The sequence below is a fragment of the Mesoplodon mirus genome (genome assembly GCF_964341445.2).
Source record: "Mesoplodon mirus genome assembly, chromosome: 18".
NCBI classification, from domain to species: Eukaryota; Metazoa; Chordata; class Mammalia; order Artiodactyla; family Ziphiidae; genus Mesoplodon; species Mesoplodon mirus.
In genome coordinates, this window is record NC_138994.1 from 15,648,805 (window position 1) to 15,664,836 (window position 16,032).

A 16,032-nucleotide genomic window follows, 5' to 3' on the forward strand; every position below is an offset into this window, starting at 1 on the left:
AGGGGATGGGAGGGACATGGGATCATCCAGTGTCTACTCGGACCATACACATAATTATGTGAATTTCATTAAGAAATTGGTAGTGAGGCCCAGTGAGGAGTCAGTGGGGGAAAGTGGTTTATAAATCTGAAACTAAAGGCTCGAATGGAAGTCGGGCTGATCTCTTTTCTTTCTTAATTGTCCATTAGGCGTCTTATTTCCCTTGTCTCTGTGAGCCCCTAAAGGGAGAGATGTTCTCCATGCCACCAGTGTGTGGCACACAGTGACACTTATTAAATGAATGGTGGGAAAGGGCGGGAGGAGAGGTATTTCTAGGATCAGAGACATGCAGTGTCATCTTTTATCCCAGAATCTGTATGAGAGCATAAAAAACGAACCCTTTAAAATCCCAGAAGATGATGGGAATGACCTTACTCACACTTTCTTCAACCCAGACCGAGAAGGCTGGCTATTGAAGCTCGGTAAGTGATGCCCTCTGGGTTTGGGCTCCTAACGCAGAAACTTAGAAAGAAAGGACGTGTGTGCGCACGCTCGCCCACCCGCGCCTGCACTGTGGGGAAAAGGGGGTTGGCGCAGGAGGCTCTAAGGAGAGACTTTGGTATGAATTCGTACTGTTCTAACAAGATCGCCTCCAGAAAGGAAGTGAATGCACGGCTAGTGCCCCATGGGACGCACAGAGACTCCTGGGGATAGGCTTGCCCGCATAAATATTGCCGACATGTGTTTGCGCTCCACATTTTCTCTCTGGGGCAGTTCCTGGAGGACCTGGTCCTTTTCCCTTCCCGGACCCCCGGACCACTGGGAGGGCGGCCAGCTGTGCCCTTCTCTCTACTTCCCATCACGAGTTTGTATCCGGTGCTCCCGCCTCCCCCACCCCGGTGCATCATCACTTCCTTCTGCATCTGGCTCCCCATAGGCAGCGTGCATGGCAAACCCAAGGCCCTGGCTGCAGCGCAATCCACGGCACTCTTACTCATTCTTGGGCGCTGGTTTTTTTTTCCCCCCTCCTTTCCAATACAAATCAGCCACATTAATGATTTTGTTCATTCAGAAAAATTAAAAATTATTCCTCTTCCCTCTGCCAAAAGTGAGCTTGTATTGCTGAGATTTGTGGTCATGCCTTGCCATGAAGGTGACAAAGTAACCAAATGGAAGGTTTTTATGCACATTCATATGCACATGTGATTATTTCATTAACCGTTTCAGAATGCAGAGAGAGCCCCCGGACGTAACGATGTTAATTTTTTGGCCACTGAGAGAGTACTTTCCTCTGTTTTCTTCTGCCTTGGCCTTTTGATGTGTGGGTTCCTGCATTATCAGGAGGTGTCATTAGAATGATCCTCCTCTACCATTTCAGCTCCTGGTCCCAGTGAGGTTAGAAGTCCTTACACTCTATGCCATTATTGACACATCTGGGAAGCACTGAAATGAGATCTTCAATTTCTGACTAGTTCAGATGGCAGTAGGATTTGTATTCCCTTTTAAAAGCATATCCTAAGTCCTCGTGTTTATACATAACGACTTAGTTCATAAATTCTCCTTAAGCACCACCTCACTGGTCGGAGTTTTAAATGTCTCTTGAATTTGTCAACATTTCATGTATCTTTAAGCCAGTAGAATCTTCGAAGTTAAGGCTCTAAAATGACTCACCCCAGAGGTGGCCACTCTGCTCTGCATCTTTATTGCCAAGTGGCTAGAGTTAAAAGGAAACCTGCTGGAAAATTTAAAAGTGCATCCAGGTTTGGATTTGCTTCCCCCTCCAGTGAAATTTGTTTAAATGCTAATACTAAGTGTTAGCTTTGACAGCCCGGATAGTAAAATTAGAACAGTACGAAGATTATCTTGGTTCTTACACCAGGATGACATGTAAATTCATGAGGCATCCCATATTTTTTAAAAAGAAAAACATTTAACTAAATGTGAGACTCGTTTTTAGGTCATTGCATTACTTTTTCCAGACCTCCACCAAACCCTCCTAAACTCTTCACATTGTGTTTTCATTGTAGCACACTTCAAATCACCCCTTCGTATGTGTGTGCCACAGAAGGCAGGCCTTCCAGCCGTCTGCAATTGTGTGTATATGTCTGTGTATGCATATAACCATAAGATTGTGTATTCTTGTGTATACACGTATGTACATATGTATTCACAGGCTTGTGTGTGAGCATTTTTACACACACTTTAAAAAGAGGTAGCCATCCGAAGAGAGACATTTAATTTTCCCAAAGTAATCTTCACCGTCTTTGCTCTGGATTCAGGATACACTAATAAACGTCAGCTTGGTGAGAGCTGATTTGTGGCATCTTGGAGGCCAGGATTTTGGTGGTGCCTCAGATCTTGTCTTTACCAGATGGGATGTGGCAGATGAGGCCAGCCCCTCATTCACACGCCGGACAGTGGCATTTGCCCTGTTCCTGTCTTTACGTCCCGTCCCCACAGGGCAGACATGAATGACTAATACAGTGCACCTTAAGGTTAAGGAGTCGGGTTTAATTTCTTTGTTTTAATTTTCTTTTCTCCCTCATTTGTATGTTTCCATGATTTTGGCTCTCCTTTTCCTTGCCCCAAACTCCAGGAGGTATGTAATCCCCTCAACCTGCTCGCTCGCTCTGCGCAGGCCACTGTAATCGCTGCAGCGTTTTCTTATTTTGTTATTTTTGATTATTTTGTTTTAAATCGCTGGTGGTAGTGTTAATGCTGCTTCTAACTTACCGTACAGTCCCTAGGGAACTGGTCAGGATTGGGGGTGCGGAGTGATTTTCATGCTTCCCTTGGAGGGGTAGTGCATAGTGCATCCAACAGCTGGGCACCCAGATGTGGGACAATTTGGACTTTCCTGAGTGCAGCAGTGCAAGAAAACACACTAAGAGTGGATTTGTAAACGCAGACAAAGTAGTCACTGAATTGTCTCTCGGAATTATTGGCCAGGCGTATGCTATATTACTGACTCAAATTGACACTCAGGAACTTCAGAGATTTCTGAAGTGGAGGAGAGGAGGAGGAGGAGGTTGTGATTCCCGCAGCCGTGTGCTCACGCACATGTGCCGTGACCAGAGAAGCAAAGTAGGAAAAGAAGTAAATTAGACAACATAGGACATTTGCCTTTGCGTGAAAAAGGGAAATGGTGTTTCTGAAACTCAGAATGAGGCCAGGTAAAGTTAAAAAAGATAAAACCTCCCAATCCCTTCTAGAAGTCCTTCTGTTTAATCTCCTGTGTTTTAGGGGAGGGCATTACAACCTCGGCTCTGTTTTTTATGTTTTGTTTTGTTTTTCTCCCTCCTCTTTTTCAATGAGTCATCGTTCAAACCCCCAAATTGGCCTCGTAGTTATGTCGTTGGTATCTGCTCCCCACTTGCTGATTCAGGGAAGCATGTTTTCTAGATGAGGAAGTCCTCAGGTGTCTGCTTCAGCCTCACTTGAGCAGAGCCTCAAGGGAAAGAACGGCCCCAACAATGACATTTATGAAACGTTTCCGGGCCTTGTCAGGTGGTTCCCACCCAGCTCCGGGGGAGCCAGCGTCTGGCCTTTACATCTACGGGGTAGAGGCCCGCAGGCTGGGAGGTGGTCCTGTGAGTTCCTCAGGGACTGTCCTAGGTGCGCGCATCGGTCTGTCTGCTTGTTTCATGTCTGTTTCCCTTTCAACATGAAATGTGTCCCTGGGACCGCGTGATGCTTCATGGTAGGGGTCTCGCTAATGCAGCAGGTTGTCGGGAAATGAAATAGCCAAGCTTTCATCACCAGGGAGAGGATTTGTCCGGCTTTGCTTTTTGTCCTAGATTTCCTCCCATCTTCTTCCTTGTGACATCTGACCCCTCTTCCACGACCTCCTGAGCCCCAAGTGCCCCCGGTGTGGTCCTGTGAGGGGAGCGCATGGCAGTGGGCATGGGTTGAGGTGTCCTGTGTGCTGAGCCCCGTGTGGGGATGAAGGCCCAAGAGGCAGGAGAGCTGCTTCCTCGGGTTCTGAAACGGGGAAGGGGGTTTCCTTTTTATAACAAGTCGGCTCCAGTTCTAAGTATATTCCTTGTGTTCTTTCTCCTCCTGATTTATTTCGGTTCTGCCCAGCCTTTCCCATTTCCTCACGCATGTCGTATTTCCATCCATGGTTTTCTTGATTCATGCCCTAGGGCCTTAGGGGCCAGAGGCACGTGCTCACAGAAGCCGACAGTTGCTGTGGGCAGAGAGTTGAGTCGGTCTTCGCTTGACAGCGGCAGGGGTGCGGGTGGGGGCATAGCGCGTGCTGGCTCAGGACCAAACTCCTTCCGTGAGGTGGTGCCATTGAGACCATTGAGAACCTCAGCAATTCATGATCAGCCGCTTAACCTCTCAGAGGTCGGGCATCCAAGCAGAGCCATGCAAGGGGCCCGAAAGTCCAGTTGTCCTTAAAACTGCTACCAGGACCAACGCTGGACACTTCATTTCCATGACAGGATTTGCGTTGCTCCAGCAGTCGGATCCTTTGAGGAAACCTGGCATGATCTCACAGCCACGTCCTGGCAGCTGGAGATACTCCCTCTAAACCCTGTGCTCAGCTGTTTGTGGTGAGGGGCAAGCAAGGAAGCGTGACTGGGGTCACTAAATCTACACCCCGTGGTCCTTGTTCTTTATGAGGATTGGAGAAGTGATGTTCTCTGTAGGTTAAGTCAGCAAAAGAGCGTATCCTGTCCAGGGCAGTAAGAAGTGTTTATGAAATGCTGTGTGTGTCTCACCACATGACGGCCTTTCATATGGTTCATGTTCAGAAAGCTTTCCCTGGACCCGGTGTAAGTCGAGGAGAAGAAAGGCTTTGCTCACGGTCAGATTGAGAGCAGGATGTGCCTTCACTCACCGAGGCCATAGTGAAGTTTCCCTTCCTTTGTGTCATCTTGGGATAACTTCATGACCCTGGCGTTTCTTCTTACTGAGAAATATTGAGAAGGACTAAGGGAACCTTCAACAGCTCACAGCCACCCGTGAGAGCTCACTTCGCCTGTGGCCTCCTCCTCCAGTTATTTTTGTTTCAAGATGCCGGTGAGAAGTCCAGAATTGAATAGGGACCTCTGCTTACCAGTGGATTCTTCCCTGATCCAGGGATACTGCTTTGTCCCACCCAGGACTCTGGGGGAATTTAGGACACTGGCCCAGAAACCTAAAAAGCCAGCGTAGAAACGCACTACAGTCAGGAAGGTGGAGTAGAAGGTGAAACCGAAGGAACTTGGGTTCCATGTTCCAGGAAAACTGGATTTGATTGTGAGGGGATTAAAATGTCTTACTTCCTGGTTCCTCCTCCTGTCCTGTTCTGATAAAGCCCTGGGCTGGTGGACCAGCAGTGTAGCATAGCCAGGGGGCTGACCCTCTCCCCTCCTCTTGTGTTCCCCCATTTCCACTGCATCCATAGGCTTCTGCTGACGCTTCTCTGGTCCATCACTGTCCCAGCTCCCTCCCCAGCCCGTGCTCTCATCTGCTGTCCTGATGTCATCTCCAGGGGGCCACCCAACTTGCTTGCTCTGCTTGTACCCACAGACTTTCACGCTGTGAAAGGTGCTTCTGTTTTGGCTCTGTGTCTCGTCACTGATGTAAATCTGCCATGGTCTCAGTGTCTTCCTGGCGCCCTGCCCCCGCATCCTCGTCCTGCACCCTCTCTGGGGGCAGAGCTTCGAGCCCCCCCAGAGCCTGTGCTGGCTGGTTGATTCCTATCCAACACACATCTCTCTTTGCTCTGCAGGTGGCAGGGTAAAGACTTGGAAAAGACGCTGGTTCATTCTGACTGACAACTGCCTTTACTACTTTGAATACACGACGGTGAGCGCCTGCTGGTCAGCTGGGACGGGGGTGGACCAGGCCTTGTGTTTAAACAGCTCTAATGAGACAGGGTTGGAGGACTCAGGGGGTGACAGTCAGATTTGTCCTGCTGCATCTTTGGGGCAGGAGAGTTTATGTGAAGTGGAAGGGCTAAGACGAATCTCAAGAGGGGGGCCCGGGTGTGGTGTGGGGTGTCTGGCCACAGGAACCGTAGCTCAGAGCTGACATCCACTTCTCCATTGGGACACCATGCGCCCAGCCAGGAGACAGTGGCAGACAACATCATACACGGCATTAGAAATGTGTTGTAGAGCCTGTTGTAGAGCTGAGCTAGAAAGAATGAACTTGGACCCATGGCCAAGAGAGAGTTTGTGGCCCCATAGAAAGGGAAACGAAGGTAATTGTGATTCTGTGGTAGCAGAAAGACTGAAGCACTTGATTTAGAAGACACAGCCAAGGGGCAAAACATGTAATAGAGGAAAAGAAAGTGAAACGAAATGGGAGATTACCTGGAGTTTTAAGAAACTGACGTTTACTTAAACTGAAAGTTTTGTTGGTTTTTATTTAGTGGGAATGGAATTACAATACATACAATACTATGAGAATAAAGATCGTACAGTAAAACCTTTTCCGAAGCTCCCTCCAGGAGCCCCCAGGAGGCCCAGCAGGTTGGTAGCCTCAGGCTGGATCCCGCTCAGACGGGCTCCCCACAGCTGGAGGCCCTTGTTTCTGCCCTGTTCCCTGGTCATCGGAAGAGCAAACCATATACCACTGGCAGCACTGGAATGTGTCTTAAATAAATTAGGGCAGTTGAGATCCTCCTGAGGAAACGAAGGTTTAGAAGTATCCTTTATAATGAAGGCATAGAGCAAGATGGGATGAGAGTCCCGGCAGTGTTTGTGTGAAGCATGGTAGGAGCCAGGATGCAGGTCCACGCCTGGCCCTTCGCAGCTTGGGGGTGAAGCGGGTTTCCACTGTGTTCCACACTGTGGTTCTTCAGCTTGCAGAAGTCGTGCGGATGTGGCTTCTCACGTGGGGAGTGAGAGTCGTGACAGTGTCAGCTCATAATTCAGTCACTCAGCAATTTCCAAGGGAATGCCGACCAGGATTTTGTGTGTTATGGGGGCTAAACTCACACCACGTAAGTTCTGCAACTGGCTTTGCTTTTCTGTTATTAAAATCCTTTCAATTATGAGAGTACTGTATTTCAAATACCCAAAACAGTACAAAGATAGATTTTTTTTTTCACCCCCCAAAGTACCACTGTGAACAGCTTGGTAAATTTCTTTCTGTTTTGCCCCTGTCCCCCCGCCCCATGTGTTAACCTTTTTTTCTAGATTGGTGACATCTTTAAAATCTTGTTTAAATCTTTTTCACTGGTCTCTGGGTTAATATGAACCATGTGCGGGACATCTGAACAGTGCACCCCTAAGTCCCGGGACAGTCTCAGTGGTAATGCAGTGAGATTCTAGAATCTTATGGTTCTTCGTGACTCCGACCATGGTGGCATTACCTGAATTCAGTCTAGCAGCACACTAGCATTTTATCAGGCAGTGGGAATCCAGAGAAAACGTTTCTGAAGATGCCGAGGGGGGAGCCTCAGGGTTAAGATGGTAGGTGGAGATAACCACACAGAAAAGACCTGACAAAGAGGAAAAATCTAGTAGAAAGAAGTGGGGACATAGCAGCCGGATAAGGAAAGGGCAGAACTCATTCATTGCACTTCACAGCGGGCAGCAGGGGCCGCGGTGGCGGCGCAGCCCGGAGCCAGCAGAAGGCCCCTTGCTGCGTGGCCAGGCACAACCAGCCCCAGACCTCCCCGTGCCCAAGTCTGGGAGAAGTAAACCGAGTAGGAATTCTTCCCTCCTCCCCCTTTGGATGGAGGAGTGGTGAGGTCTGCTGCAGGGTAGAAACCGGGGAGACGAGAAAAGTGGAAAAACAGGACTCACTTTCTGCGATATCAGTGAAAGCTCCGGGTGTGTGTTCACGTAAGAAGACTGTCCGTGGGGGGCGTGCGGTGAGCATCAGCTCCAAGAGATGCCGGACACCAGCACCCCAGGGGAGAGTTGGGGCTCGGGGTGTCTGAGGGCGGCGCTCCCTCCACTCGCTTCTCTCCTGAGACTCTGGAAGTGGCCAGAACACCAATAGCTGGCTCTCCAGTAGTTTCAGACTTAAATGAGAACCAAAACTATATATTAAGAATATGCCTATTTAATTGTAGAATTATAACTTATTTATTAACACGTAAGTTAAAACTTTAAGGAATGATTAGCTAGAAATGTAATCACTATCCTAGAGGAAAGGCTTGAGACAGTCTTAGAGATTGTGTCTGAAAGACAAGCATTAAAACAATTAAGGGCAAGCGAACAGATGCAGAGGACAGATGAGGATGATCCCAATACCAGAATGACTGGGACCTGCAAATGCAAAGACAAGTTATGAGATTATTTCCCTAAAAAGGAGAAACAAACCTGAATCTGCAAATCGAAAGAGTGCATATGGTATTTTAGGAACATCTGTCCTAGGAAGCTTGGTGCCAAGGCATAGCCCGGTTAAACTGTTGAACTTGGAACAAAGTCTTTGGCCATTGGTTGTCTGGACATCAGGAAGAAGAGGTGAAGGCTGATGGCCCGGCAGGTGTGGGAGTGTCCTTTGCTGAGATGGGAAGCCCTGGAGGAGGGCCAGTGGGGGTGTGGGGACGCAGGGCTCTGTTCTGGACGGGAGTTTAGGTGCTTTTTGGTCCAGGTGGAGTTGTCAGGCAGGCAATGTCTCTTTGAGGATCCTACAGTCTGGAGGCGGGAGGTGAGGCTGGAGATAGTGAGAAGGTAGTGACACACGACACGACTATAGTCCAGGCGTTGTGGGCACAGAACAGGGGCACCTCGGGCGAGACTTGAGCTTCCTGGGGTTGCTGATGCTGGAACTGAGGCTTGAAAGATGAGTAGGTGGGCCAGACAAAGAAGCAGGATAATTTTTGTGTGAAAGGGCCTTACATGTTCCCCACTGGAGGGCCACCCACAGCTCTGGTCACACTCACTCTTTCAGAGCATCTGTGGAAGCTCCTCCTCCGAAGGCTTTTAGGTCTTAGGGATTCATATGTGGTATGTTGACAACACCCACACATTTCTTGACCCTATTCTTGTTTTTAAAGCTGCTCTGTGGACTTCATGTCGTGGAGGAGTCACAGGAGCTGGGCTGAGTAGCCGTGAGGAAGGTAACAGGACATGCGTTCATAAACTGAGCAGTTAGGTCTTCTCTCTCCAATTCTTCTGCAGGATAAGGAGCCCCGTGGAATTATCCCATTAGAGAACCTGAGTATCCGGGAGGTGGAAGACTCCAAAAAACCAGTGAGTATTTTTTGGTGAGATGTTTTGAGGGGACAGAAGGGATGGGCATAGCAGCTGTTTGATCCAGGAAGAAGTTGCAGAGGTTTACAGTTGACCCTTGGACAACAAAGTTGGGCTGTGTGGGTCCCCTGACACGTGGACTGTTCCCAGTGGTAACTCCTACGGTAGAGTGCCATCTGTGCTTGGCTAAGTCCGCGGGTGCTGAGGCACTGCTGTACGGACGGAGGCCGACTGTCGGTCATACGTGGATTCTTAATTGTGCGGAAGGTCAGCGCCCACCCCCCCGCCTTACTCAGGGGTCAGCTGTACTTGAGAAAAAACCCGAAAGTACTCATATGATTTAATTTAAGTTAGCCTAACTTTTAAAATTATCTTTACAGTTCAAGCCAAAGGTGAGACTAAGTAACCTCTTTCATTCTGTCCATCAGCTTTAGTGTCATTTACTGAATATCACACGAGGTATAGAATTGTGCTTCCTTAAAAGGCAGCATCAAGCTCTCAGGATTGGACCACTTATTTTATGATCTTCAGATCACTTATAAATATCTTTCCTCTCTTTTGGAATATCGTATTGCTGGCTTGGCTTTAAAAGGCATGAAGTTACCTGCAGTTCGCTCCATATTTTCTATATATTAGGAGTAGAACTAACGTGTATCATCTGCTCGATATCTTTGCTAATAAAACCTATTTATATACAATCTACATTCTCCAGAATTCCACTTCTAGGCTCCTCTTTTCCAAAGGAAAACATATGTTGGCTATATTTTATGAAGGTGAGAATAAAGAAATAAATTCACTTTTTTTTTTTTTTGGACATAAAAATTTACTTTTTGGGAAACTAACTTTTTTCTTGGTCAGCAGCTTTCTTAGATCTTTGTCACTCTCTCCCTCTCTTTCTTAATTCTCAGAACTGCTTTGAGCTTTACATCCCCGACAATAAAGACCAAGTGATTAAGGCCTGTAAGACGGAGGCTGACGGGCGAGTGGTGGAGGGGAACCACACGGTGTACCGCATCTCAGCCCCAACACCTGAGGAGAAAGAGGACTGGATCAAGTGCATCAAGTAGGTGGCAGATGAAGCTGGCGACGCTCCAGCTGTCCTGTGGGCTACCCATCCCGCCTCTGTGCCCCGTGTGCTGAATCCTTAGCGAGTAGTTTGACTGTGATTCCCCGGTGACTTTTCCCTGGGTGTCTGGATTCTTGACCATTGAGCGTTTTTAAGAGCACGCCTCACATCTAGGTTTCCCAAGTGCAGCTCATGGCCCCAAAGAGGGGACAGGTGGGCAGGCTTATAGGCACAGGTGCCACTGGCCAGACTGGCCTTTTCATGTCTTAGGAAGTGGGTTTCGTCTTCATGGTGGCAGCTCAGCGGGGATTGTAACCGTTCCCTTTTATAATTTCTTAATCCTGTGAGACACTGTTGTCCCATTTACAGATGGGCAGACTGAGGCCCATAGAGGGTAAGTAATGAATGCTTGTCAAAGTCACGTGGCCGTGATCCGGGGTTGCGAGGCAGAGCCTCATACTCCCTGCTGAGCTGTGAGGAAGCGGCGGTTCTGGGGGAAGGGAGGTGTACACGGATCCTTGGGTCCAGGGCTCCTCCCGGCCCTCGCTCCACCTGTTTCACGGCGCTTTATCACGGGGGAGGTGTTCTGCCCCGGCAGCTCCTCCTCCCCACTCCTCCCTGGGGCTTCTGTGAACCCTGTCCCTCCCGCCATCCTACCCGCTGCCCATCACCACACCCGTCTTGCCCCTGGGAGTGCATCCTCGCTCTCCCTGCCAGTGCTGCGCCCATCAGACATGGCCCAGCCGTTTCCTTAGGGTGTCCCCATTACTGAGCCTCGAGGCTTCCCCTGGAGACCAGCGAGGCCGCACTGACCGGCGACCAAGGCCCTGCAGGTCCTGCATCGCCCCGAGTGACGGGCCTTCTCCCACCGGGGCCGCAGCCTGCTCCCGAGGGGCTGGGCACGCTCTAGTTTTTGTGGTGTTTTTGGCACCTCTACTAAAACAAGTGTAGTGTTTGGGCCAGGGTTAAATAGTGAATAAACGGCTGAAGGGGGGCGAGGTGATGTGAGGTCAAGGAGCAGGTCGTTTATTCCCACAAAAGGAGCCTCTGAAAGTTGTGCGGTTCAGACGGGCGGGACAGGAGAGCACCGGTTCGGAGTCAGGCCAGCCCGGGCCGAGTTCCCGCTCTGACTCTCGGCATCGCCTGCCCTCCTCCCAGAATCCCAGCCTGCTCACCACACAGCAGTGAGAGGCGGGGCTCCCCGAGGACTCCCGGGGACGGTGCCGCTCCCTTCTGGATGATGGCGTTAAGGCACAAGGCTGTTCTGAGGGTGAGACAGATGGCGCAGCGCTGTGCTCAGCACGCCGCCTGGACTCTGGTATCCCTGGGTGATGACGGCTGTTGGAAGTGTGGTGTCATCAGGGGCCGTCCCACGTGCCGTGGAGCCCATGAGGCACCGCAGCGTTTCTGGTGTCACCACCGATAATGAGGCTCAGGGGTCCTCTGTGCTGGGCGCACCCTGAGGTCTGCGTGGAGGAGTAGCGGTGCCTTGGGGACGTGTGGCCATGGAGAGCTCCTTACCCATGTCCCCGTACCCTTTTTTTTTTTACCATATGTTTTTTAAAAAAAAAATACTTGACTCTTTAATCCTCTCTGCATGTGGTTTGAAGTAAAGGATGTAACCTTACTTTCTCAAGTGAGTGGCTGATTGTCCTGATACCATTTATTAATCTATTTTGCCCAGTCTGAAGTGCCCTCTTTAGTGTGGACCAACTTCCTGTGTGTGCACGGTGACCGTGTCCCTTGTGTCTCTTGGTCTGTGTGCTGTCCTGCATGATCATTAGGGCATCAGAGCGTGTGTTGACAGGGGATTGTGTGTAGCTCCCCCAACTCATTGTTCTTTCAAAAAGGCTCTGTCTGCAGGTGTACCTTCTGCCTTTCATGTCATTGTACTTCGGTAGCCAGAGAACCCGAGCCCTCCTTACGGTCATGCTTGGAATGGTCCAGTCCCTCCATTGAGGTGGATGCAGAGCCTCCTCAGGGGTGGATCCCGGGGTCTGCCCGGAGCTGGCCTCATCTCCTTGTGGGAGTTGCAGACACTGTCCCAGCTCCATGGCTCAGCGCCCTTAACCCTCCCCAGAGCCCTGGGAAGGTGGGTGCAGCAGGATGGTTGTCCCCAGGTGACAGATGAGGACACAGGCACAGGGAGGTGAATTGAGTCGTCCCGAACCACAGACCCGAGCCTTCTGACTCAGGGAGCCGTCCTCCTCCACGTGCGGCACTCAGCTCCAGCCGCCCTTGGCTCTGACGCTCTCCCAGTGAAAACATTGGGGCAGAGGCGCCAGAGGAGGGACCTGATAGGATGGAAGCTCTTCACGATGTTGCTGGAAAGGTTTTGCAGAAGGTCAAGTTGCAGGCACATTTTCTCTCATCAGTGCTCTTCCCAGGAGTTTCCAGCTACCTCGGTCCTGGTGCTCTGGGCACGCGGTCATACAGAATCGTGTGTCTCTGCAGACAGACCTGCAGCGCAGCGACGGTGGCCGCTGAGGGAGAGCTTCTGCTGCCTGGTGTCGTCTCCGCTCTGCCTTCCCAGGGCTGGGGCGGAGTGTCTCCAGGGACCATGTGAGGACGGCCTGGAGAAGGAGCACACGTATGTGCAAGGCCGGGGCAGAGCTTCCAGCCCCAAGCACTTCACTGTGTCCTGGCCCCCGGTCACGTGGACTGGAGATGTCCCGCGGCATCCCTGGGGGCTTGGCCCACCCAGGAAGCGGAGGTGGACTCACCCTAATGCTCTGAAGGTGGAAGCAGGATTCCTTCCCGAGCACTCCGAGCGGTCAGATGCCTGCGTGGCAGGGTCCCTTGGGATGCGTTCTGGGCCCTGTTCGGCCCCTGCCTCCCCCGGAGCTGAGGTGCTGTTTCGCACGGACACATCCTCTCTGTGAACGGGGCCCGGTCAGCCCTCAGGAGCCATCGTGCACCTGGTTAAGTGCGGTCCACAGTCACGTGGGCTTGTGACTGGCCCAGAAGCTAGTTGGCACCTGGAATACTGCTTCTCAGGAAAAGCAAATTAAACTTCAAAACGTGGATCACACCTTGCTTGAAAGTGGAGAGTGACAAATACAGAGGGACGGCGGGTGGCTGAGGCCTGCCATCATCACCTGTGCTGCTGTCTCTGGGGCCAGTGCAGGGGCTGCTTGGCCTCCCTCCCCACCAGGCTGTGCACACAGAGCAGGCTGCTGGCCGCTTGCCTGGGCCCTGACTGCCCAGTGATGGGTCTTGGCTGTCGAGCTGGTGCTCTTGGGGACTCAGAAGTTGCTTGGTACAGACGGTGGCCACCAATCAGATGCACCACGTGCCAGGGGACACACGGGGTTGTGTGGTGGTTACTGCTCCAGACAAATGCCACTGTCATGACGGAACTAAAGCACTGCGCTTGTTTTGCTGCGTTAGGGCACAGCTGTGAGGGCATAGAAGATTCCTAAACTTAAATTGATTACTTGGTTGAAACAGGCAGTAAGCACCCCACAGTGATCTTGTCGCCTGTGCCACGTGTCTCCCTCAAAACTTGTCTTTTACGCCACATGTGTACACAGTGAAGGTTGATGCCGTGACGTGGCCTTTAAAGGGACGGTCGAGCAGGGAGGGGGTCAGGGGCACGGCTGCTGCTAGGAAGCCCCTGCCTGGGGTAGTGTCTCCTGGTCCTGTTCCTCAGTCTCCTCTGCTTTCTCCCCTTTTCTGTGTTGCAGGGCCGCCATCAGCAGGGACCCTTTCTACGAGATGCTAGCCGCGCGCAAGAAGAAGGTCTCTTCCACGAAAAGACATTGAGTCTGCGCAGCCATCAGGGCTGGTGTGCCCGGCGAGTGAGGCCCGGCGAGTGAGGCCCGGTGCAGCCTCCCTGCCTCCCGTGCAGTGGGAGCGTCTTGCCAGGCATCGTCCTGAGTTCCTAGAGACTAGCTTCAGCTTTTGCTAATTTTTTTAAGTGGGAGAAGGGTAGGCAGTTGCCCTTGGAGAAGGGGGCCTGATGCCTTCACGCTTGGGTTTGGAGCCTTTCTGTCTAAAAAGAACAGAGCTCCTGTCAGCCATGCTGCCTCCCCGCCAGTCTCCACTCAACAGGTCTGATAGCAGAGCTCGGAGCCGACCATTTACCTCTCGGTTATTCCCTGGGAAGAAGCCTTCAACCCTGCACCATAAATATGTGTACCCATATCTTATTTTATGTTAAGAAAAAAAGTGGAATGGAAGAGAAGCCACATGCTATAAAGATATATTTTTGTTTTTTAAAGAAAGAGAAAGAGAAGGTAGAGCTGTCCAGGCATTCTGCCTGTCTGCTTTGGGAAGCTTCTCCCTAGAGAAGAAGCTCCCTGGGCCGCCGCTGTGCGTGTCAGCCCGGGCAGGGGCAGGGGCCGGGCGGGCCCCCTCCCCACGCTTCTGGGGCCTCATCTGGGCAAGGGAGGGGGTGGCGAGGGGGGAGGGGGCCGCGCGGCGAGGACAGACTCGGGGCCTGCAGGGCAGCACCAGCCACTCCAGCTGATGCTTTTCCTTCCAGGTGCCTGGGGAGCACTGCGGGGAGAAGGGAACCCGCCCCCCGCCTGCGCTGTTGTTTCTCTTTTCAGGATTCATTCTTGTCGGGCTTTAAAATAGTCAGCATTTTTCCTTGAGCTACGTACCTAATAACCAAAACTGTGAGGAAGGTAGTCCCATCAGAGATTCCGGGATAACCTGTTTGTTATTTGGTTTTTCTTCCTCCTGCCCCTGAACTCCATTCCTCGTTTTAGAGGAGGGAGCAGGTCTGACCCGATCACCTTAGGGCTTCAGCCTTTTCTGCCTCCGAACTGGCCTTCACCTGGACTACACCGTGCGTGTCGTGCTGGCCCTTGGAGAGGAGCGGGCCTTCATCTGCGCGGCAGGGGCGGGTGGGGGGAGCCGGAGGGGGAGTGGTCGGCCTCCCGCTGGAGTCGGCCTTGCCCTCCTAACGCGTGGCCTGAAGGAGCCGTGGCCGCCGCTCTCCTGCTGTTCTCTCAGGGACTCTCGTCCGGGGCCCGGCGCCCAGTCCAGGCAGAGCAGGGCTGGCTGGGCCATTGCAGCACCAGTGTGCCCTGGCTCCTCTGACACCTTCCGGGCAGGCTCACATCTCTGGAAATAGCTTTTGTAAAGGGGAGTGGTGGGGTCACTTTCTGGGGGTCCCCCCTTCATGTAGGTCCTCCCCGGAGTGGCTTCAGGCGTTTTAATGCCAGAGCTTGTGAAGGTGGCAGAAGAGGGTCCAGGCTGGGAACCTGAAATTTCTGGGCGGGAGAACCAGGATGGTGCCAGCCGAGGTCCAGGGGGTCTGTGCCGGTGCTGGAGCCCCTCTGGCTATCTGAGTCCCTGGCCCTGGTTCTCACGAATATTACTTAGACAGAGAGGCACCTGGATCAGTATTAGTCTATTTATCAGAGGTGTAAATAATCCATGTATAGTTTTTCTCCTTTTAGATTATTTTGTATTTGTTTTAAAAAAAAAGTTTTGTCAAAATATAAAGAAATGACTGAAAGTTGTTGACAGGGTTTTTAAAAAAATTATAATTATTCCAATCGTTTTCTGTTTGTCTGGTTTTTTTTGCATTGTAAACTAGCGCCAAGGAACTGCAGCAAATAAACTCCACATCTGCCCAAACCACTTTGTTGCCTGTGGCGTTGCTTCATGCCCAGAGGGGCCCTGAGAAGGAAGGTCGTGCTTGTCAGGTGCACTTCCGCGGGAGCACATGTCACTTGAACCTCTCGTCTTAAGTCTAGTGATGATAAAGATCGGAAGTGGCGAGCATGGTTCTGTCTTCCGTTAAGGAGAGCGGAGCAAAAATGATCATTAGCATAGTCATTCCCCACCCCCCCGCCCTTTTTGGAAGAAGAAACAAATGTCAGACAT

General features: G+C 51.3%; 1 protein-coding gene across 2 annotated transcripts in view; it reads left to right on the forward strand.

Moving 5' to 3' along the window:
• Positions 1-15,706, forward strand: part of CYTH1 (cytohesin 1) — an 80,389-nt gene extending 64,683 nt beyond the window's left edge. For both annotated transcript variants that reach the window (XM_082605510.1, XM_082605509.1), the window contains exons 9-13: positions 350-461; positions 5,702-5,778; positions 9,054-9,125; positions 10,034-10,188; positions 13,878-15,706. In XM_082605510.1, coding sequence (XP_082461636.1) covers positions 350-461; positions 5,702-5,778; positions 9,054-9,125; positions 10,034-10,188; positions 13,878-13,956 — 495 coding nt within the window. In that variant the 3' untranslated portion in view covers positions 13,957-15,706. The remainder of the gene's footprint in view (positions 1-349; positions 462-5,701; positions 5,779-9,053; positions 9,126-10,033; positions 10,189-13,877) is intronic.
• Positions 15,707-16,032: the final 326 nt, after the last annotated feature.